General features: G+C 37.7%; 1 protein-coding gene across 19 annotated transcripts in view; it reads right to left on the reverse strand.

Moving 5' to 3' along the window:
• Positions 1-10323: 10323 nt before the first annotated feature.
• ZEB1 (zinc finger E-box binding homeobox 1) overlaps positions 10324-23414 on the reverse strand; it is a 180567-nt gene continuing 167476 nt past the window's right edge. For all 19 annotated transcript variants that reach the window (XM_070601320.1, XM_070601321.1, XM_070601326.1 and 16 more), the window contains 4 exons: positions 22295-22400; positions 15079-16889; positions 12954-13134; positions 10324-12832 (listed from right to left, as the gene is read on the reverse strand). In XM_070601320.1, coding sequence (XP_070457421.1) covers positions 12243-12832; positions 12954-13134; positions 15079-16889; positions 22295-22400 — 2688 coding nt within the window. In that variant the 3' untranslated portion in view covers positions 10324-12242. The remainder of the gene's footprint in view (positions 12833-12953; positions 13135-15078; positions 16890-22294; positions 22401-23414) is intronic.

The raw sequence follows: 23414 nt of genomic DNA on the forward strand, positions 1-23414 counted from the left end.
AATGCATTGTTTAATTTCCATAATTTTGTGAATTTTCCAGTTATCTTTTTGTTATTGATTTCTAACTTCATCCTGTTGTGGTCAGAGAAGATACTTTGTATGATACCTGTCTTTAAAAATCTATTGAAACTTAATTTGTGGCTTAACATATGGTCTATCCCGGAAAATGACCCATGTACACTTGAGAAGAATTGGTTGGGTAGAGTGTTCTGTATATGTCTGTTAGATCTAATTGGTTTAGTGCATTGTTTAAGTCTCTATTTCCTTACTTATCTTCTGTCTGGTTATTCTACATACTACTGTGAGTGGGGTATTGACGTCTCCAACTTTTATCGTAGAACTGTCTATTTTTCCCCTTCAATTCTGTCCGTTTTTGCTTCATATATTTTGATGGTCTGTCATTAGATAGGTAAGTGTTTGTAATTGTCATATCATCTTGCTATAGTAGACCTTTTATATTACATAATGTCTGTCTTTGTCTCTTGTAACCCTTTTTGATTTAAAGTCTATTTTGTCTGATATTACTATAGCCCCTCTACTATAGCCCTTCTTTGAGTTACTATTTGCACAGAATATCTTTTTTCATCCTTTCACTTTCAACTGATTTGTGCCTTTGGATCTCAAGTGATTGGCTTGTAGATAGCATATGGTTGGATCATGTGTTTTTACACATTCTGCCAATCTCTGTCTTTTAATTTGAAAGTTTAGTCCATTTACATTTAAAGTAATTATTGATAAGGAGGGGCTTACTTCTGTCATTGTGCTATTTGTTTTTGATATTCCTTATAGCTTTTTTGCCCCTCATTTCCTGAATTCATGTCTTCTTTTGCATTTAATTTATTCTTTTGTAATGAAATGTTTAAATTCCTTTCTCATTTCCTTTTACATATATTCTACAGCTATTTTCTTTGTGGTTAGCATGGGGGTTAAATTTAACATCCTAAAGTTCTAACACTCTAATGTGAATTTACACCAGCCTAAGTTCAATAACATATAAAAACCACTCCTTTACAGCTCTGTCTTCACCTCTTTATGTTGTTGATGTCACAAAATTACACCTTTATACATTGTGCGCCCAAAGACATAAACTAATAATTCTTTTAAATGCATTAATCTCCTAAATTATGGAGATTCTCTTTCTGCTAGTTCATTATTAGTGTATAGAAATGCAACCAATTTTTGTATGTAGATTTTGTAGCCTGTAACTTTGCTGTAGTTGTTGATTATTTCTAATAGTTTTCTGGTGGATTCTTTAGGGTTTTCTATATATAGAATCATGTCATCTGCAAACAGGGAGAGTTTTACTTCTTCCCTTCCAATTTGGATCCATTTTATTTCCTTTTCTTGCCCAATTGCTCTGGCCAATACCTCCAGTACTATGTTGAATGAGAACGGGCATCCTTGTCTTGTTCCTGTTCTCAGAGGAATGGCTTTCAGTTTTTCACCATCAAGTATGATGTTGGCTGTGTGTTTGTCATATACGGCCTTTATTATGTTGAGGTATTTTCCTTCTATACCCATTTTATTGAGAGTTTTTATCATAAATGGGTATTGGATCTTGTCAAATGCTTTCTCTGCATCTATTGAGATGATCATGTGATTTTTTATTCTTCATTTTGTTAATGTGGTGTATCACGTTGATTGATTTGTGGATGTTGAACCATCCCTGCATCCCTGGAATCAATCCCACTTGATCATGTTATATAATCCTTTTAATGTATTGTTGTATTCTATTTGCTAATATTTTGTTGAGGATTTTTGCATCTATGTTCATCAGCATTATTGGCCTGTAATTTTCCTTTTTTGTGTCGTCTTTGTTGGGTTTTGGTATGAGGGTAAGGTTGGCCTTGCAGAATTAGTTAGGAAATGTCCTGTTCTCTTCAATATTTTGGAATAGTTCGAGAGAGGTAGGTATTAAATCTTCTTTGAATGTTTGGTAAAATTCACCAGAGAAGCCACCTGGCCCTAGGCTTTTGGTTTTTTTTGGAGGTTTTTGGTTACTGTTTCAATCTCTTTGCTTGTGATTGGTCTATTCAGAATCTCTACTTCTTGATTCAGTTTTGGGAGGCTGTATGGTTCTAAGAATTTAGCCATTTCTTCTAGGTTATGCAATTTGTTGACATATAGCTTTTCATAATATTCTCTTACAATCCTTTTATTTTTGTGGTATCTGTTGTAATTTCTCCTCTTTCATTTCTAATTTTACTTACTTGAGTCTTCTTCCTTTTTTTCTTAGTGAGTCTGGCTGAGTGTCAGTTTTGTTTATCTTCTCAAAGAATCAGCTCTCGGTTTCATCGATCCTTTCTATTGTTTTTTTAGTCTCTCTTTCATTTATTTCTGCTCTTTAATTATTTCCCTCCTTCTACTGACTTTGGCCTTTGTTCTTTTTCTAGTTCTTTTAGGTGTAGTTCAAGATTTTATAGTTGAGACTTTTCTTGTTTGTTGAGGTAGGATTGTATTGCTATAAGTTTCCCTCTTACTACTACTTTTGCTGCATCCCATTAGAGTTTGTGTGTTGTGTTTTCATTTTCATTTGTCTCTAGGTATTTTTTTATTTCTCCTTTGATTTCTCATTGATCTAATGGTTGTTCAGTAGCACATTGTTTAGCCTCTACACATTTGTGATGTTCCAAGCTTTTTTCTTGTAGTTTTTTTCTAGTTTCACAGCATTTTGGTCAGAAATGATGCTGGATATGATTTCAATCTTCTTAAATTTTTTGAGGTTTGCAAGTTTCCCAACATATGATCTATCTTTGAGAATGTTTCATGTACACTTGAGAAGAATATGTATTCTGCTGTTTTTTGATGGAATGTTCTATATATCTCTTAAATCCATCTGGTCTAATGTTTCATTTAAGGCCAGTGTTTCCTTGTGGATTTTCTGTCTGGATGATCTATGCATTGATGTAAGTGGGGTGTTCAGATCCTCTACTGTTATTGTGTTGCTGTCAATTTCTCCCTTTAGGTCTGTTAATAGTTGCTTCATATACTTTGGTGTTCCTATGTTAGGTGCATATATATTATTGTTATGTCTTCTTGGTGGAATGTCCCTTTTATCATTATATAATGCCCATCTTTGTCTCTCATTATCTTTTCTATCTTGAAGTCTGCTTTGTCTGATATAAGTATGGCTACTCTTGCTTTCTCTTGCTTGCCATTTGTTTGAAGTATCATCTCCTATCCCTTCACTCTGAACCTATATTTGTCTTTAGAGCTGAGATGCATTTCCTGGAGGTAGCATATTGTTGGGTCTTGTTTTTTAATCTATCCTGCCACTCTGTGTCTTTTGATTGAATTCAATCCTTTTACATTTAGAGTTATTATTTCTATATGAGGGCTAAATACTGTGATTTTATCTCTTGTTTTCCAGTTGTTTCTTTTCCCTTGTATTTCTGACTGCCATTTCAGTTTGGTGGTTTTCTGTGATGGCTTTCTCTTTATTTATGCTTTGTTAATTTGCTCTGATTTTTTGTTTTGTAGTTACCATGAGGTTTGAGTGAAAGATCTCATAGATGAGATAGCATGAGATTTTTTGATAGCCTCTTATCTCTATTAGCCTAAGTAGGTTCCTCTTCTCCCTTTATGTTTTATTGTCACAAATTCTTCTTTTTCTTGGGTCATGAGTTTGTGACTAAATTGAAGTGCTTATAGTTATTTTTGATGCTTTTTTCCCTTTATCTTTTGTAATTGTTTGCTAACCTATTCTAATAAATTGTTGCAATTTTCTGATTTTGTCTGTTTATTTATCTCCTTGCTCAAAGCTTTGTAAACCTTTGCCTTTCTGTTTCAGGTAGGAGGCCTCCTCCATCATTCCTTATAAGGGAGGTCTAGTGGCCACGAACTCCCTCAGCTTTTGTTTATCTGGGAAACAAGTGTTTATCTGGATAAAGTATTCTCTATCCAGCAAAATTTGTTTTTGTTTTTGTTTTTCAGTATTTTGAATATATCATTCTATTCTTTCCTAGCCTGTAAGGTTTATGCTGAGAAATCTGCTGAAAGCCTGATGGGGGTTCCTTTGTAGGTTATTTTCTTCTCTCTCAGTGCCTTTAGTATCTTTTGTTTGTCATTGACTTTTGACAGTTTTAATATTACACGCCTTGAAGAAAGTCTTTTTGCATTGATGTAATTAGGAGTTGTACTGTGTTCATGTACTTCTATGTCTAGTTTCTTCTCCAAGTTTGGGAAGTTTTCAGCTATTATTTCTTTGAACAAACTCTTTGCTCCTTTCTCCTTCTCTTCTCCCTCTGGATACCTGTAATCCTTATATTACTTTTTCTATCTGAGTTGGATATTTCTTGAAGAATTTCTTAATTTAAAAAAAATCTTAGTTCTTCTCCACCTGAAGCATTTCTTCTCCTCCACTGGAAGCATTTCTAGGTTTCTAGCTTCAAGGTCACTAATTCTCTCGTCCACAAGGTCTGTTCTATTTTTTATGTTTTCTACATGATTTTTTAAATCTTATTAATTGTGTTCTTCATATCCAGAATTGTTTTTTAGAGCTTCAGTCTCTTTGGTGAAGTATTCCTTCTGTTCATTAATTTTATTTCTGAGCTCACTGAATTGTCTTTCTGAGTTTTCTTCTAACTCATTGAGTTTCTTTACGATAGCTACTTTGAATTCTCTGTCAGTTAGATTGTAATCTTCTGTGACTTTATATTTGGTTCCTGGAGAGTTGTCATTTTCCTTCTGTTCTGAAGTGTTACTGTAGTTTTCACGTATGATGAATTGATCCTCCATTGGAGCATTTTTGGTAGTAATCACCTTTTCTTATTTAGGTACAGCTTGGGTTGCTTCAGTTCTGGTCACCTGGGTCCTGTGTTCCTCCACTGGCTTTCCATGGGTTCGGATGCTGCCTCCTGTGCACCATTTGTGCTGCTGTTCCCAGGTTGTCTTGGGGTGCTGGTTGCACCACTGCCATGCTGCCAGGGGTGGTGGTTTCATGGGTGTCACTGTCACTAGCAGGAGCCTGAGGACCCAGGGACTTGTATATAGCCCCTGCTGTGGGTGGAGCTGGTGTCAGGGTTGCCATCAAGGGGTATGGGTCACTGGTTCTGCTGTGGTTCCTGTTGCTTCTGGTCACAGATTCCACCTGCCACTGCTGGGGGTGGGGGCAGGAGCTGTTTTTCTGTTCTTGCACCATCTACTCATAGTTGTGCTGGTCAGGCTCCTCTGCATTTGTGTGGGTTGGGTTGCAGCCATGTGGCAGGATGCCTTTGTGTGGGCCAGGCCACTGCACTTGGTGGGTGGGTCATGCTCACTTGGGTGGGGAGCGTTTGTGCAGGTGGGCCTGCTGCAGCATGGTGAGCCCTCCCACAGGCTGGGCCACCGCTACTCCACAATTGTTCACTCACGGGCTGGGCTGTCTCCACCTCCACTCACAGTCATTCTGGCCACTGTGTGAGGATCTGTGAACTGGATTGCTGCTGCTGGGGATGGAGAGGGAGCTGTTCCCCTAGTTCCACTGCTTCTTGGGGACCCAGTTCACCCACCTTCAGATGTATAGCTACATGGATCTCTCAGGCATCCTGTTGGGCTGTGTAGGGAATCCTTTGTTGGTTACTGGATGTCTGTTTAGTTGTAACTTAGAGGCAGGAGAAAAGGGAACAACTGACTCTGTCATGCTGCTGACATCTCTTCCTATGTTGTAGTTTTAATTTGCCTCTACCTAATGACTAATAATGTTGATTGTCTTTTCATGTGATTTCCCATCTGTATATTTTCTTTGGTAAAGTATCTGTTCAAATATTTTGCCCAATTTAAAAAACTGGGTTGTTTGCCTTATTGAGTGTGTGAGTTCTTTATATGTTCAAAATGTATATATATATTGTTTTGTTGAGATATAATTCATATACCATAAAGTTACCCACTTAAAATGTGCAATTCCATGGTTTATAGTATATTTACAGAGTTGTGCAAATATCACCACAATCTAATTTGGAACGCTTTCATTACCTGCTCCAAAAATCCCATACCCATTCGCACTCCCTATCCATTCTCTCACTGCCACCAGCCCTAGACAACCACTAATCTACTTCCTGTCTCTTTAGATTTGCTTATTTTGGACATTCCAAATAATGGAATAATAGAATATTTAGTGTTTTGTGACTGGCTCCTTTCACTTAGCTTAGGTTTTTGAGGTCCATCCATTTTGTAGCATGCATCAGTACTTCACTCCTTTTTACTGTCAAATATTCTATTTATGGATCTACCACATTTATCTACTAATCAGTTGATGGACATTGGGGTTGTTTCCACTTTTTAGCTATTATAAATAATGCTGCTTATGAACGTTGGGTACAGGTTTTTGTGTGGACATATGTTTTCATTTCTCTTGGGTATACTGATATATGTTTGCAAATACTTTCTCCCAGTCTGTGTCCTCCCTTTTGATTTTCTTAACAGTATCATTTGGAGAGCAAAAGTTTCAAATTTTTATGAAGTTCAGTTCATCAATTCTTTTCTTCTATGATTCATCCTTTTTGTGTCTTATCCAGGAAATCTTTGCCTAACCAAGGTCACAAATAATTTGTTTTCTTCTAGAAGATGTACAAGCTTAGCCTTTATATTTAGGTCTACAATCCATTTTGAAACAATTTCTGTGTAGGTGTGAGGTAAGGATCAAGTTCATTTTCCTGCCTATAGATATCTTAGACCAGCACTACATTTGAAAAGATGATGATATCACCATTGAATTATTTTGGAAACTTTTGCAAAAATCAATTCACTATGAAAGTGTGGGTCTTTTCTCAACTCTTAATTCTGTTTTCTTGATCTTTATGTCTATTCTCATGCCGGTACAACTCTGTATTGACTACTGTAGCTTTACAATAACTTTAGAAATCAGGTAGTATAAGTCCTCCAACTTCCTTCTTCTTCTTTGAAATTGTTTTGCCCACTTAAAATCCCTTACATTTCCATATAAATGTAGAATCAGTGTGTCAATTTCTATGATTATGTGGCTGAGGTTTTCATTGGAATTGCAATGGATCAATAGTAAATTAGGGGAGGACTGACACCTTAAAGATACTGAGCCTTCTGAGCCATAAACAAGGAATATCTCATTTTCTTTACATTTTTAATTTCTTTCAGCTATGTTTTGTAGTTTTCAGTGCACAGTTTTGCCCATATTTTGTTCAATTATCCATGAATATTTAATATTTTTGGATGGTACTGTTTTTTAAATTTAAATTTCCATTTTTTTACCACTATTATAGAGTATGATTGAGTTTTGTATAATGATCTTGTATCCTGTAACCTCACTCTCACCTTTTCTAGTTCCTTTTTGTAAATTTCCTTGTCTTCTACATAGACAACCAAGCTGTCAGCAAATAAAGACAGTTTTACTTCTTTTTTTCCTCAATCTGCATTCCTTCCTTTTTCTTGTCATGTTGCACCTAGTGGGACCTCCAGTACAATGTTTAATAAAACTGTGAGAGCAGACATTCTTTCTTTGTTCCTAACTTTAGGAGGAAAGCATTTAATTTTTCACAATTGCATATGATATTAACTCTGTTTTTTATAGATGCCCTTTATCAGGTTGAGGAACTTTTCCTCTATTCTTCGGTTGCTGAGAATTTTTATGCCTTGGTATGGAATTTTGTCAGATGCTTCTTCTACACAAATTGAGATGATTGGTTTTCTTTTTGCTCTGTAAATACGATTCATTACATTAATTGATTTTGGAATGCTAAACCAACTCTGCAACCCTGAGATAAATCCCACTTGGTCATGATGTATTTTCCTTTTGATACATTGTTCAAATTGATTTCCTAATATTTTGTTGATTGTTGCATTACATTCATGAGGGATATTGGCGTGTAATTTTTGTTGCTTGTAACATCATTTTCTGGTTTTCATATCAGGTTAATGCCAGCATCACAGACTAAGGTGGGAAGTATTTTCTTATATTTTCTGGAGGAGTTTGTGTAGAATTGGTATCATACCTTCCTTAAATATTTGGTAGAATTCTCCAGTGAAATTACCTGGGCCTGGAGTTTTCTTTATGGGCAGATTTTTAACTAGAAATTTCTTTGATATTGGACTTTACAGGTTATCTATTTCTCACTTAGAGAGTTTTGGTGTTTTGGGTCTTTCATGAAATGAGTTATTTTCATCAAAGTTGTCAAATTCATTGGCATAAAGTTCATAATTTACCCTTTTGTTATATAGAATCTGTAAGAATGTCTCCTTTCTCATTCTTGTTATTGGCAATTTGTCTCCTTTCTTTGATCTGGCTAGAGGCTTATCAATTTCTTTAATCTTTCCAAAGAATCAGATTCTGATTTCATTGTTTTATTCTATTGTTTTCCTGTTTTCTATGCCATTCATTTCTTTTATTATTGCCTCCTTTCTGCTTGGTTTGGGTTTAATTTATTTTTTTTTTCTAGTTTCTTAAGGTGAAAGCTTAAATGATTGAGTCCTGTATTCTTTTCTATATAAGTATTTAATGTTACAGATTTTCCTACATGCACTTTTGCTGCACACTACAAGTTTTGATATGTTTCAGTTGTTCATATTTTATAATTGTAATTTTTTTTTACCCATGGGTTACTTAGAAATGTGCTAATTTCCAATAATTTGGGGGAATTTTTCAGATATATGTTATTCATTTCTAATCTAATTCTTTTGTAGTCAGAGAAATCACTTTGCAATTTTTTTCAATTGAGAATTGTTTTACGGCCTATGATTTCTTTTCATGAATGTCCCATGTGTTCAGAAAAAAATGTGTATTCTGCTGTTGAACAGAATGTATTCATTCATTAGAGCAGAGGAGCTTCTGCTTTTTTTTAGGTTCAAGGACAAAGTCCATATTTTGATGTCCTAATATATCCTCCCATTGATCTTAAAAGATCTGTTCCAAGTTTACAATTTCATGTTCTCAAGGCTAATTTTAAGTTTGCACACATATCTGAAAAATCCCATGCCTTTCCTTTTCTTTTTCGCCATATTATGAAATATATATTAGTCTTACTCACATTTTCTACTCAGATTCTTTAAGGCTGGACTTGAGTTTAAATGTAGACAGTGTAAGCTACTCTTCCATGAGATGTGATATAGGCTAGTTAAGAGTATGGATCTTGGCATCAGGTAGGCCTGTGTTCAAATACTTATTCTGCTACTTAACGTGTATGTGTTCCCAGGACGTGGTCTTCATGTTTTTGAAGGCTTTCGTGAAAATTAGTTTTGATAAAAGCAGTGAAGCACCCGTGAATGGCACCAGTACATAACATACGGCACTGCTGCTGTGTGACTTGAGGGAATACTGGAAAAGGTTCACGTGTTTTCCTTTTCAAAACTTCCCCGAGAATGCCTAGATTCCTTTATTAGTCATTTATCCATGTGTATCAAACACTGCCTTCTTTGAGCTTCCTATTACACTGATGACAGTATGAATGTTTCCTAAGGCAGGGTTATTTATTCTTATTTCCTAGCCCTATACAGTAAGTTGGTCTACAGGATAGCTGTTCTCAGTAACTGCTATGAAGTGACATGATGTTAACAAGCACCCAGGAACATGAGGCCCTAGAAAGATAAGGGAGTCCTAAAATAAACAGTGTCTACTAGGATTGGTCCTATCACTCCTATTGGACGCAGTCATACCCACAGGCATCATGAGGTTAAGTGCCAGAAAGACACTTAGCAATCAACTCTTAAATCAGAACAGTAAGGTAACAGAAAAAGAAGGTATAATTGACTATTTCTCTATTATGCCTAGTGTTTAATAGGATCCAAATTAGAAAATTATTAAATTGCTGGAATCACTTAACATATATATTCTGGCATTAGAAGCAAAAGAGTAATAAAAACATAGCTGAGCTCCGTTAACGTGCAAGTAATATTTTCATTAAAAAAAAAACGGTTGCATCTACTAGTGCTAGGCACTCTGCTAGGCACTCTGCTAGGCACTGGGGACGTGACAGTGGCTTTGGCAGACAAGGTCCCTGCTCCCAGTGGGGAGGGGATAACAGCTGGGATAAGAAGGGCACCAGGAGCTGTGGGAACGCAGAGGACAGGCATCTAAACCCAGGCTTCCCTGAAGTGACCCAGAGGGAGGATGAGAAGTCATGGGGTCAAGGGTGGAGGGTTAAGGGTTTCAGGAAGAGGGGGAGACCTCTGAGGAGGCCTGTAGTTGTCAACTCTGACCTTCCCAGAAACATTTAGCCACAAGAAAATCCATAATTTAGTGGTAAATGTTTAAAACGTTTAGTTTGTTACCCAAACTCAGCCCAAGCTAAATGAAGTGTAGGATGACAGTGTACTATCCCATTTCACAGAAAGTTTTCCAAAGAAAATCCTGATAATGATTAAAAGAATGACAGCAGGTCAGGCTTGTTGATGCATTTTATTGTGAGATGGGGGAGTCTGGTAAAAAACTAGAAAATGACCATGGTGTAACAAGGAACTTAAAAATGAAGAGTCAGATTTGTAACTTACATACATGAATACAGGAACAAATTGGCACAAAATGTTAAACGTTGTTCCCAACACTGTTTATATAAGGTTATCCTAATTTGGCTTACTAAGGAAATGAGAGGTTTATGGTTAGCTAATCTCTTAATAAAACTGCAGAGCATCATGCTATTAGTCACACAGTGAAGTCCAAAATTTAAGAGTTTTATATTAAAAACTGGGTAAAGGTAAAATGACTTGATTGTAGTTGTAAAACTAATACATTCCCATTTAAATTCTGTTCTACAGTCCAAGGCAAGTATAAATGTTAACATAACACTGTTAAATCAAATCTCAATGCAAGAGAACCAATTGCATCTCTACTTTAAATCTTATCAACTTTCCAAATTTTCATACTAAAATATATTATTGTATTAATACAAACTACAGTATTATACACTACACTGTGTAATAAATAAAGAAATATAAAAATAAGACACATAAATATAAAAGTTTTCTAAAACTAAAAGTACATATGTCAGTAAGAAGGGTATTAATACTGCCAGGTTTGAAGACATACAGTACAAAAATGTTGCACAGATCTATAAACTAAAAGAAATAAAATAATACTGATAGGTAAAAATCAGCTAATGTTGTTAATAAACTGGGTCCATAATAACTAACATTTGGAAACAGTTATGAGCCAAATAACAATGGCATGTCCATGTCTGAAATGCAAGTACATGGATAAAGCAGATTAGAAAATTTCCCTTTCATTGCTGTAGAGAAATTCTGAAAGTCAATTAACACAAAACGAATACTGAGGAATTAGAGGATGAAATGTCCCAGTGTTTCGGTTTCTCTGACAGAGTCAGTGGTTTTAAGTTTTATTTTGGAATTTTGATAGAACAAACAAATCAACAAATGCTAGTTATTGTAGGCCACACACTGAACGAAGGCGGGCTAGAGCCTGGAAAATACTGCTAAATGGCACTTAGAGCACACAGGTCTTGCTTAAGGCCAAAGGAGATACAAAGCTTCATATCATATCCTTCATGTTTATTACCACATACTCAAACACATTACAAACACTGATTCTCATGACTCCGCTGTCCTTGCCAGTATTAACACTGCTAGTCCCTGTGTCAGAACTCGACACCTTTTGAACATCATTTTTAACCACATGAGTAAGAAACTTCAGTTCTTCTATCGGCTGCTTTCTTAAGGCTAACAATACACTTTAAATGATAACACGCTCTACTATGACGTCTAAAGATCAGAAATTACTACCTTCTAGATTGAATTTATAAAAGGTAGTTAGCACGGTTTGGAACTGCATTATACTTCTCGGTGAAGGGAATTTTGTAGTGCAGAAGTTCTCACATTTTAAAAAACATAATAAAATACTGAAGCGGATTTAGCATATGTTTACCAATAAAAAATTATAAAATTTCTCCCAATTGTACAGCTTAAGAATAAACCAACATAAAAGTGATAATTAATACTGATAAAATGAAACAATGCCAGATGCTTACCTAATTAACCAGTTTCCTTTAACCTGTTAAATCTTTGCTTTCTGAGTCACAAAGTTTTCTAATCTGCTTCATGTTACAAACTTGTTCCTAACTTTGAAAAATGCATGAAAAATTACTAGGTCTGAGGTTCAGGCACACCCGGATTTTTTTTTTGTGTGGTTTTGTTTTTTTTGTATTTTATATTTTTTTAAATTTTTACTTTACACAGTAGTGAACAGAAATCACAGTATACAGGTTACTGTGTTTCCATGAAAAGCATGTATAATATAGAACAAACTTCATTCCCAATTAGAATTTATTTTCCTTCTAGAAAAACAATTAGGCTTCATTTGTTTTTTCTTCGGACGCCTGCTCGCTATCCTCGCTGACTTTGTGGTCCAGGCCGCTCGCAGGCTTGGCAGCGCCGTGCTCCGGCGTCAGACCTTCAGTCTTTGCTCCTTCCCCGTCGTTCTCCGCCTCTTCCGCCTCCTCTTCCTCCATCTCCTCCTCCTCCTCTTCCTCCTCCCCTTGTGGTTTTTCACATTCTTTTTCTTCCTGCAGTTCTTCCGTCTCTTTATCCTCCTCCTCCTCTTCCTCCTTTTCACTGTCTTCATCTTCTTCCCTCGTCAAACTCTCTCTCTCATCCGAGTCGACCTGGGAGGGAGAGGCCCTAGCGCCAACATGCTCGCTCGTCAGGACTTCCGGTCCTGCCTCTTCCTGCTCCGCGCCGTCGCGCTCTTCTGCTTCTCTCTTGCAATAGGAGTAGCGATGATTCATGTGTTGAGAATAAGACCCAGAGTGTGAGAAACGCTTTCCACATTTGTCACATTGATAGGGCTTTTCTCCAGAATGTAATCGCATGTGTTCAATCAAATGATGTTTGTGTTTAAATGCCTTTTTACAGATTCCACACTCGTGAGGTCTTTTACCTGCAAAATAAGAACACAACTATGCAATAAAATGGTGGCATGAAGCAAATAAAATCCTCACTTCAGGTTGTGGAAAAACCTTCTAATTCATTTTCAAAAACCATCAGGTTCATTGACATACCTGTGTGTTCATATTTATGTCTCAGTAATGAGCTGCTCTTTTGGAATATCTTATCACACAAATCACAGGCATACATTCCATTTTCTGTCTTCCGCATTTTCTTTTTGGGTGGTGTGGAATCAGAGTCATTCTGATCCTCTACATTTGATACTCCTTCTGAGCTAGTGTCTTGCCTTTCATCCTGAAGGGAAAAAAAGGAGTGAGAAAATGTAGTATAAAATTAAAAGATAAACAAGAGACATAAATAAAAGTATGGGTTAAAGAACTACTTTGACTTATACTTTCAACAACTTGACCCAAGCAGGCACATGGGCTCCAAGCAAGGCTGCATGATAGGCAGAGCTGATACAGACAGAAGTGAGGATGGGGTGAGACAGTCACAACTGTAACAAAACATATCGTCCATTGGCACTGACAAGAAAGGACACCAAAGAGAAAGTATGTAAATTGTGTAGTAACCAGATTTATTTAGCTCCATGTGAATCATTGCTTTATGAGAAATTTGCAGAAAGTTTTAACTTATGAGTTTTTAAAATAATCACTAATTTCTACCTGCAACATTTACCTTGATTTTTTCATTCTGGGTTTCACTAAGCACAAATTAAGATTCTATTTTTTAAAGGTGGCCTTTAAATGTATCTTCCAGAACTTCAGAGTTCAACAAACTAACCTGTGTGGTCTCCTTGAAAAAAGAGGTTTGCTCTATCACTTTTCTGAGGAGCAAGATGGACAACAACACAGGAGGGTCTATAATTTTAAACAAGAGCACTTGCTAGTCAAAATGAATCTTTAGAATTTCAGCGGAATAAAAGCACGTCTGGCTGCCTCAGGGAGACCGGGCAGGAGGCTCTCGTGGAGGCAGGAGCATCCTGCAGGGGCCTGTAGGAAACTGCATCCCCTAAGACTCTCATGTCTTTTCTAACGTCTTCCACTCTACTGCCTCCAACTCCACAAATTTTCTCACAGTTCAAAGGTTTTTCACATTTCTTCTGGCTTTGTAAGGCAGAATAGGGACGGCCACTTGTCTGGGTCATTTGTGAGCTGCCAATGGGAGCTAAAGTAGCCAGACTCCACTTTCATTGCTATTTGATCCAGTCATATGATTGAGTGGAATGTCAGTGGTTCCCTTTTATTATTCACAGGTGTGCAAAGGGTTCTATATACTAAAATTCTAGATGAATTCACTGGTCATGTGAAAATCCCCTTCAAGAGTTATCACAATTATAGGAAACCCAATTGGTAGCAATATTTAAGGGGAAAAAAAGCAGCAATGTATTTTGAACAGGATATTGTAATTATTTTAACTGCACCTATTTATAGCAAATATTTGAATAAAAGATCAAATTCATCTCTAGTATTCATTTGATTCAATCAGAAATTGATGTAAACAATGGGGAGACATCAAGGTTAGTGACACAGGAAAAGGCTGGACAAGGAGACACACAACGGTCACACAAAATGGCTCCATCCAAAGCTATCATGGATTTTGGGGGAAAGTGAAAGAGGAAAATGAATATACAGATTCATAACCATATTTCCTCATATATATTAATTATGACTGAACACTGCTCAGCTTACAGCTCATAAAATGATCAGTATATTCACTAGAGGAGTTCTTTGTATACCTAATTCTTGTTTGTTTAATTAAAGCCTTTTATAAACAGAGATGTTAACACAAAAAGTGACAGCTAAGTTGGCCTGGTGCAAAGTGTCTGTGAATGGAGACATGTTTCCATTTATTAATAACCGTAATCAAGGCAGAAACCAATACTAATATTGGGAATATAAGTGTAAAAACAGAAATCTAATTAGTGAATATTCCAATTTTTCTTTTCTCTTCTCTTTCTAGCTTCAAAGAGTCAAGTCCTTAGCTGAGACTGATCACTTTTCATGGCAGAATAACACTTTAACCTTTAGCTGATGACCATACCTTGGATTAGTAACCAACTGGATACATGATGTCACAAAAGTTAAAGCAAACATTCAGCTATTTCCTTTCAAAAATGACAATATGTACCTGTTTGGCTCTATAGTGACTGATTCTTATTAGAAAAAATTCATTGAAATAAGTCAAACGAGCATTTTACCAAACAGATCTAAGATGGGAGCCTTTTTTTTTTTTTACCTGATTTCCATTTGGCTGGATCACTTTCAAGGGTGGCTCCTGGACTGCAGGGCTGACTGTAGTCGAGTATGTGTAAGCCACCTGGGGAATCAGAATAGTCTGCTTATTGGCAGCTAGTGCTCGCAAGCACGGAACACTGTTCTGGTCAGCAATGGCCACGATTGTGGGTAACTGGGCAGTGACTGTAGGAATAGCAATATTTATGGGGTTGGCACTTGGTGGGATTACATTTACAACTGGTTCTGAGTCTGTAACACAACTGTCCTTTTGTGGCTCCTTTTTTGCACAAGACAAGTTCAAGGGTTCTTCCTGGACAGAATAAACACTGTTCTGGTAAACACTAGTGATAGTTGACCTTTCCAGTAATTCTCCCTGTTGCTTTGGTAGTGAAAGATCCAGGGGTTCTACTTGAGGCTCTTCTTGCACACCTTCCGCTGTGTACAAGTAGCCCTGTGTACTTCTGCACGAGGAAAGGTTTAGAGGTGACGGGGATGACGTGCGGCTTCTGGAACCATTGGCGGCCAATCCCACTGGGAGAATGGGAGAGTCAGTTATCTTCAGCGGACTCTGGAGGTTTGTTGTGCTGTCCTGGGATTCATTTGCACTTGTCGACTGAGGCTGATCACCGTTCTGTGCAGGGATGTTTCCTTTGCTTGGTTCAGGAGAAGACGGTTCAGAAGACTGCACTGAAATCTGTCCAGCTTGCATCTTTTCAAACCACTTTTTTACTACATCCAGCGGCAGGTTTACTGAATCAGCAATTTTCGAGAGCTCTTCTGCACTTGGTTGTGCATTCAAAGCATAATATGCTTTTAGAAGGGACAAGAGGTTCTTTAAAGGTGGCTGACTGGGAGACAAACTGCCATCTCCAGAACCCGAGGGAACAGAGGACTCGGCCTTCTCGGCGTCGGGCGCGGGGAGCGGAGGAGGCTGCGCAGACTGCTCGAGGCCATAGTGCTTCAGCTCTGGAAGGGCATCGATGTCTCCGGGACAGTCGTCACACAGAAGGCAAGTGCTGTCACTCACTCCTCCTTCAAAGCTTTTGTCCTTCTCAGACTTAACAGTAAGATCTTCTGGTAACTTTTCACTTTTGCAACTGTTTGTGGGGACTGGATTTTCTTTTTTTAAATTTTGAGGAACAACTTGAAGTTGGCTAGGCTGCTCAAGACTGTAGTTAATGATAATTTTGGTTGTTCCATCTTGATCAACCAAAGGAAGACTGATGGCTGAAATAACAGAATGGCCACTTTGCTGTATGGATGAAGCACTGATTGTTTCTTGTTCTTTGGATGCAAGATTGGCTTGATTATTCTCCAAAACTTGCCGTATTACATTACCGTCTACTGCCACTTTAAGTACATTCTGAATATCACTTAAATTGATACTTATGGGAGACACCAAACCAACTGTTGGCAGAACAACAGCTTGCACCACACCCTGAGGAGAACTGGTTGCCTGTAATGGGCCACCACCACTAAAAACCCCGTTTTGTAAAGGGGTTGAACAGTTGATTCCTGAAGCAACCACTATGGGCTTGAATTCATAATCCACAGGTTCAGTTTTAATTTGGTTTACAGAAAGTTGTTCTTGAAGGGGTTTATTCTCTATCTTCTGCCGTATCTGTGGCCGTGTGGGACTGCCTGGTGATGCCGAAAGAGATGGTGAGGAACACTGAGACGTCTTGAGTCCTGTTCTCGGTCGCCCATTCACGGGCATCAAGCTGATGCATTTCTTACTGCTTATGTGTGAGCTATAGGAACCAGAATGGGAAAAACGTTTCTTGCAGTTTGGGCATTCATATGGCTTCTCTCCTAAACAAAAAAAATTATATTCATAAATTTCTGTGCATCCACGTTTTCCCTAAAACAAGCAATATCAATTTAAAAAGAGGCTACCAAGTATGCTTGTGAAATAACTGTACTTAGAATCATCATTTTAAGTTCAAAACCTACACAGATGTCATAAACGCGAGGCCCACCTTCATTTGAGCTACCCATGCTAGCCAATAAGGAAATCTCAGCATGTGTGTGCAACACTTCTGCTGACCTTTACAACTGCAGATCATTCTCAAATACGAAAAATAATGAGATCTTACTCTGTCAAGTAATTTTGTTTCTGATCCTGTTTCACCAACTTATGTAATTTTCTATATTTCACTCTACTTACCATCTGGAGGAGAAATTACTATTAGAGGAAAGAAAAGTAAGTAAAATCTCCCGTAAGACTTAACAAGTATGAATACCTTTGCTTCCGACATCCATAAGTTTTCCTTGAAAATGTCTTTCTCAATGGGAAGAAAACTTTAAACATAAAGTATTGCTATAAGCCTTGGCTTATTAAACTGGGATGTACGTATTCCTGGAGATATAAAGTAACGTTCTAGTGGGTATGCAAATCATCTTGGAGTTTCAATTTTAGTGTCAGTGGTTATGGTAATTTAAAACACTATTTTTATATTAAACCACAGACTATACTATGTTGCACAAATGCAACATTGGTGTGACTTGTTAGGAAAAAACACCATGTCAAAAACACTTCTTGCGCATAGAGACCTCCTTCAAGGTGTCACCCTACACCTTCCAGGAGGCCAAGGCATTTCTTCTTCTTGGCTGTTAGGGATACTTGACGGTTGGTGTAGAAAATTTTGAGAAGCACTGAGGTAAATGGAATATTTTCAGACAACCCTGATTTTTCACCTTAGTTTTAATTTATAGTTATAGTTCACTAATTTCAGACTCTCAGTTTCAATGGGAGGAACCTCTGGGTCCTGTGCGCCATTTTCCCCTTGCACCTATTACCGTGCAAGTCACAAAGATGCTCATTAAACCTATTTTAGATGAACAATCACTAATTGTAGAATTATGAAATGTAGTGATGCTGACTTATCTACTCAGTATCAAAATACTGCTCTTTCTCTCCTCCTTTCTTTTTAAGAATTAAGGTGAATTAAAATAAAAGCAGGGAGAAACCAATGTAAGCTCTACTAGCAATGTAACTTCAATGTTGTAAAGTCTAAAAAAGTGAGGTACATTTTCTTAGAAATCTGATTATTTGAGGAATTAAATATTAGAATTGGGGGGGATCCAAGAAACCCTCTAGGACAGCCTCCTTCTCAGTGAAAGTTCATCTGACATCATCCTTGACATTGGCCAGTCTCTGCTTAAACTCCGTTATCAAAAGGAGGCTATTACCCGCTGGACAGCTCTGTGGAAGAACGTCTCGTCTGGCTCTGCTGAGGACCATGGATGTGGGTTCACATACTGTTTCCTTAACCTTTTCAAGCTTCAGTGTCTTGGTGTGTTAAATGAATGTGGATGCCTCCTGACTGGAGTGTTGCAGCAGTTACATGGGATAATGGAGCAGAACTCTTGGTGTGCTCTCAACCAACACTGGTGATTCTCCTCAAACGCTCTTCTACTGGACAGAGCTCAGTGCAAAGCCAAAGCCAGCTTGTCAGAACGCCTACTTGCCTGTCCTAGTTTGCCCTTCTGACCCACACAGAACCAGTCCAACTCTTCTTCTCTAACAGAATTTTGAGCTGATGCGGTGCTGTCATGTGCATCCTTAAATTTCCCTCGTGCAGGTTAAGCATACCCAGGTCCTTCAAACATTCCTCATGGCACATGGTTTTCAGAGCTCTTACCCACTTGCTAACTCACCTCTGGAAATCCCCCAGTTTATCAATCTTTCTTTTGGGATGCCTGAAGTATGATTCAATACCCCAAATGCATCCAATAAAAATTTCCAGTAGAGGTAAAACAAGGGATATGTTCTAGTATATCTCTATTTTAACATTTTTAATTATTTGATAACATTTTTAGATGAGCTACATGCTGTTCTCTTGCTCTCTAGGTTCTCTTGCTCTAGGAAAATAAGCACCTCCAATGGAGATTCTTCTTATCTTTACACACAGGGAGGTAGAGGAGTTCAGTGGGTAAAGGCTTTGGAGTCAGGATGCCTACAGCAGAGCCCCAGCTTTGCTATGTACTAGCTGAGTGACTTTGGACAAGTTAATTAAGCTCTCTGAGCCTCCATTTTCTCATGAGTGGAAAAGTAGGAAATAGTGGCACCTCCTTATAGGGTCACTGTGAGAGTTAATGCATACACATAACTAGAATGTGGCTGTACATAGTTAAGTGTCCAGTTAAGGCTAGTTATCATTATCATTATTGTTGGGAATTACCCTAATATTTTATCATTTCTAGAAAGAAAGTCTGAAGAACAATTATTATAAAGCCACTATGTTTGTTGGAAAACCGCTAGTGTCTAACTTCCTAGCTTTATGGTTTGTAACACGAGTGCATCACCTAACTCATGCACTTGGGTTAGTGTTTGCCACTCCTAGAGCCTGGAGCTTACATCAGCAAACTGTGCTGCTCAAGGTCAGATGCACTATAAATGCTGAGATTACTTTTAATGGCTGAGGTGGGGGTTTAGTTGCATCTGATGTAAAACTTTTCCAGGCTAAAATCGCTAGAAGGCCATGGAACAAACCCCAAGTCATCTTCTGGGGAGGCTTGCAGCCCCTGTGGTCATGTGCAGGTGCTCCTTAATCTCACCTCTGAGTGGAGGTGTGGTGGCCTTGTCCTCAGCTCCCAGTGCAGAGTTCAAGGGATGGATAACACACAGGATTCTGCACGGGGCTCATTTCATGGGCTCAGAAGTAGGCAACAAGCCAAGTAATTTTAGGGCATATAACTGAAGACCCTGATCCTCAATACCTTTTAAAAACTCAGCTGAGAAAAAAAAATTACAGAGGTTTCCCGAAGGATATGCTGTTCATCCATTATTAGATACTCTAAACAATACTTTCAAAATTATCTGTAGTGAAGGACCTTTTGGTTTTTTCATTTTTTTTTAAAATTTCCAATCTACTGTGGACTAATATTGTGTAAAATATAATAAAGCTGTCACAGCACTGTCTTGTATAATAGTTTCTAAATGCTTAATCTCCATTTCTGTATGTATCTCTTCCTGGACCAGTAACACACAGCTTGCAGATTGGTACGAGTCCTGGGACGACACTGAGCGGCCCCACTAGGAAATCTTTCCTTGGAACGAACCCAGCCTTCAGAGACCTGTATACCTGGAGTGGATCCAGCGGCCCCCCTGGAGCAAGGCTTTTTCTGAATTGCTCTGTGGTGAAATATCACTGGCCTCTATTGAAGAATCTTATTTTAAAAAGAAAACCCTCCCCCGTGCTCTGCGTAGTACTATTTAAGGGTATTTCTGAGTATGATACGAACTGTATTCTGCTCTTTCCTCTTCATGACGCCTTGAAGGAGCAACTCTCTCTATGGACTCCGTCTCAGGAGGAGGTGGGCTTTTGCCAGCAATGGATTGCTTGTTACTTACAGACACTCTGGGTCTCGGTTACTGATGGTGGTTTTTTCACTTCCTCAGCCTCAGAGTCTAATTTGTGGTTCACCTCCAGGATGTGCATGCGATTCCATAGTATTCATTTTCTTTCATGTTTATTTCATGCCAGCCTTACTTTCTTAACTTTATTTTTCTTATATATTTTTAAATTAATTTTTTTTGCCGTATTAAATGTGTACGAGCCTCATATATTAGGTAATTTTAAGAATGAGGCAGATACAAATACATAATGAATGGGCAGTGCGGCACACAGTGGGGGTTCTGTGTTCCCTGCCATGGCCTAAATTCGCATTAGCTTTTGAAGCAGCGACAGCAGCACACTGTTAACTTATATAAAGCTCCGACCATCCAAACTCAAAATTTTTCTGTAGGTACCGAAGACCCTACTTACTACTTGAATGATACTGATTTTTGAACATCAATGCAGGATTTTGTGATTAAACATCAACTTCTTGTTTCTAGATCTGCATTTTAATCTTTCCTATGATCTGTGCTTCCCAATTTTGTATCATCTGTAGATCTGATAAATCTTCCTATACGACTATAATACGACCATGTGACATTCATTTTGTACATCATTCTTACTCTAAGCTTTCCTTTATTTTCTCCTCCACCCCAATCTCAACATTTTTTAAAACTCTTGAATGAGCTATATCTCTTATCAACAACCACAAATCATCTCTGGTCAGAAGGCAGGTTGGTAAAAATATATTATTGATGAAAACTGCACAGGAGCTAAGAAATACACTCCTGTGGCAGGCTGCAAAAAGACAGAAATATTGATATGCGAAAATAAAATGTTTTCATAAGACTCTTGGTTTGAGCATTTTTAAGTAGTAACTTTAACATTATTTAGCTCCCAATGAACACTACAGTAAAACTTGTAGAAATACACTTCCAGGATAAAATATAGACATCACCAACCACCCTTCTTCACAAAGTTACCCAACTGTACTTTTTTTGTAGGATGAGTTTGTAAAATACAAATGTCAATACCATAGTTTTCACAAAATAAGCAGTGTGCAGACACCTATAATTTCCCATGCATTAGCTAACAGTTCTTTTTCGTTAAGATTATTTAAATCCAAAGTAACATCAAAATTAATCAGGAGACGAGCAGATTTCACAGGGCAATGGAAGATGCTACTAAGTTGTCTTTATAGGTTCTGTTCAAGCAGAGCCTCTGAAGAAATGAAAACATGGCTCTCTTTGCCTATAAGTTTCTAAAATAGACACAATATTGTTATCATATAATACTATTCATTTTACGATTTAGAAATACGATTTAGAAGATGACGTGGAATAGAAAGGTGCAATGATGGGGCAACACATTTTTCTATTCAGTTCTCATGAACGCTACAGTTCTCTCCCCGCTCACGCTGCCGCTCTGGCTAACTCCACGTGCCCCTCACCATCTCCCATCTGGGGCTCCATTTCTACTTCTCTCATGTACACAGTGTCTTCCTCTCCTTGTTTCCTTGTGGGAATCGTACCTCTATACCCTTTCTCATTCCCTTGGTAACTGTGCAAAAGAGGCAATGATATTAACATTCATCAGGAAGCTCAAGTACTTTAAGGTTGTGCCTCTTGTTAAAACATGCTATATTCCGATTAGGAAATTTGGAGTATGTCTTTTTATATTAACTTGATATACTTTAATCAAAGATTAAGACTCCAAAAAAATACCAACTTATAAACAGAAAATTTCTCCAGATTAGTCTTTATCCTAAAAGAAAAGCGAGGAGTTTCTGATCATGTGTGTAGATCACATTATAATATTTATTTATTACCACATATGCTATGATATTCAAGGTGTAGAAAGAAAACAAATGTTTACCACTGTGGATTCTTAAGTGCTCTTTTAGATGGTGTTTGTATTTGAAAGCTTTTCCACATTCAGTGCACTTGAACTTGCGATTACCCCCAGACTGCGTCACGTGTCTCTGTAAGAAAGAATTGGTATTTTATTTATAAAGCAGAAAAAGCTTTCGAAAAAGAACATCCAATCAGCTAAACGTAATGTTTTGGTGATGATTTTGCTTTTTAAAGCCCTCAAATTGTAGCACTCAAAGAAATCTAACCCTTGGACTATTACCAAAAAGGAGGGTGGTAGTGGGAACTGAAATTTGACAGAGAAAAATCTCCACTTGCCAATTTAAAGTACCAGAATCACACTTTACTAAGAAATATAGTATTTAGCAAAAATAAGATAACATATCCTTGACTAGGAACTGGAGATGGTCTCGTCTACATGCTAATTCAGCGAGGTCAAGAACCTTCAGGACTCTGCCTAAAGCACCGTCACTGATGGAAGAACAAAGTCTCCTGAACCAAAGAAAAGGCGGGGCTTTGCCAGCACTTCATCCTGTCTCTGATATTTGATATTTCCAAAATGGACTTTAATCTGATGACTCTAAAAAATATTTCCATCTTTTTCAGCCAAATATAGATTATTAAAATTGCTTTCTGTCTGGTTTATCAAATACCCACTTTTATATATTTAAATGTATTCTACACCATTAGACTAATCTTACGAAAGCACTGCTTGAATTAAATTGTATCAAACCCTGCTCATAAGCCTCCCAAGGCTCCCCACTGACCTCTCAGTATGGATTGTGAGTCTACAGATTCCAAGCCTACAGCCCGAGTTTGCAGGATCACTCTTTACCAGTTCTCTGTAAGAAGTCCATGCCTCAGTCACTTAGGGAGTCTCAGTGTTTTGCACATATACTGCTCTTCTCTATCTCCTTGCTTTGGTTTATACTATTCCTTTTTTCTTGGCTATGTGTCCCCTTAATTATAACTTTTAAGATTCTACTCATCCTTCAAAGGCTTAAACTCAAGTACCGCTTGCTTCATGCCCACCCTAGCTGGAGTCTCCTTTTGTCTTTCATACAGGAAAGAAAGAGAATGAGGACTTCCTACATACAGGCCCTACTTCATCCAAAACCATGGCT

Source organism: Equus przewalskii, chromosome 30 (genome assembly GCF_037783145.1).
Source record: "Equus przewalskii isolate Varuska chromosome 30, EquPr2, whole genome shotgun sequence".
NCBI classification, from domain to species: Eukaryota; Metazoa; Chordata; class Mammalia; order Perissodactyla; family Equidae; genus Equus; species Equus przewalskii.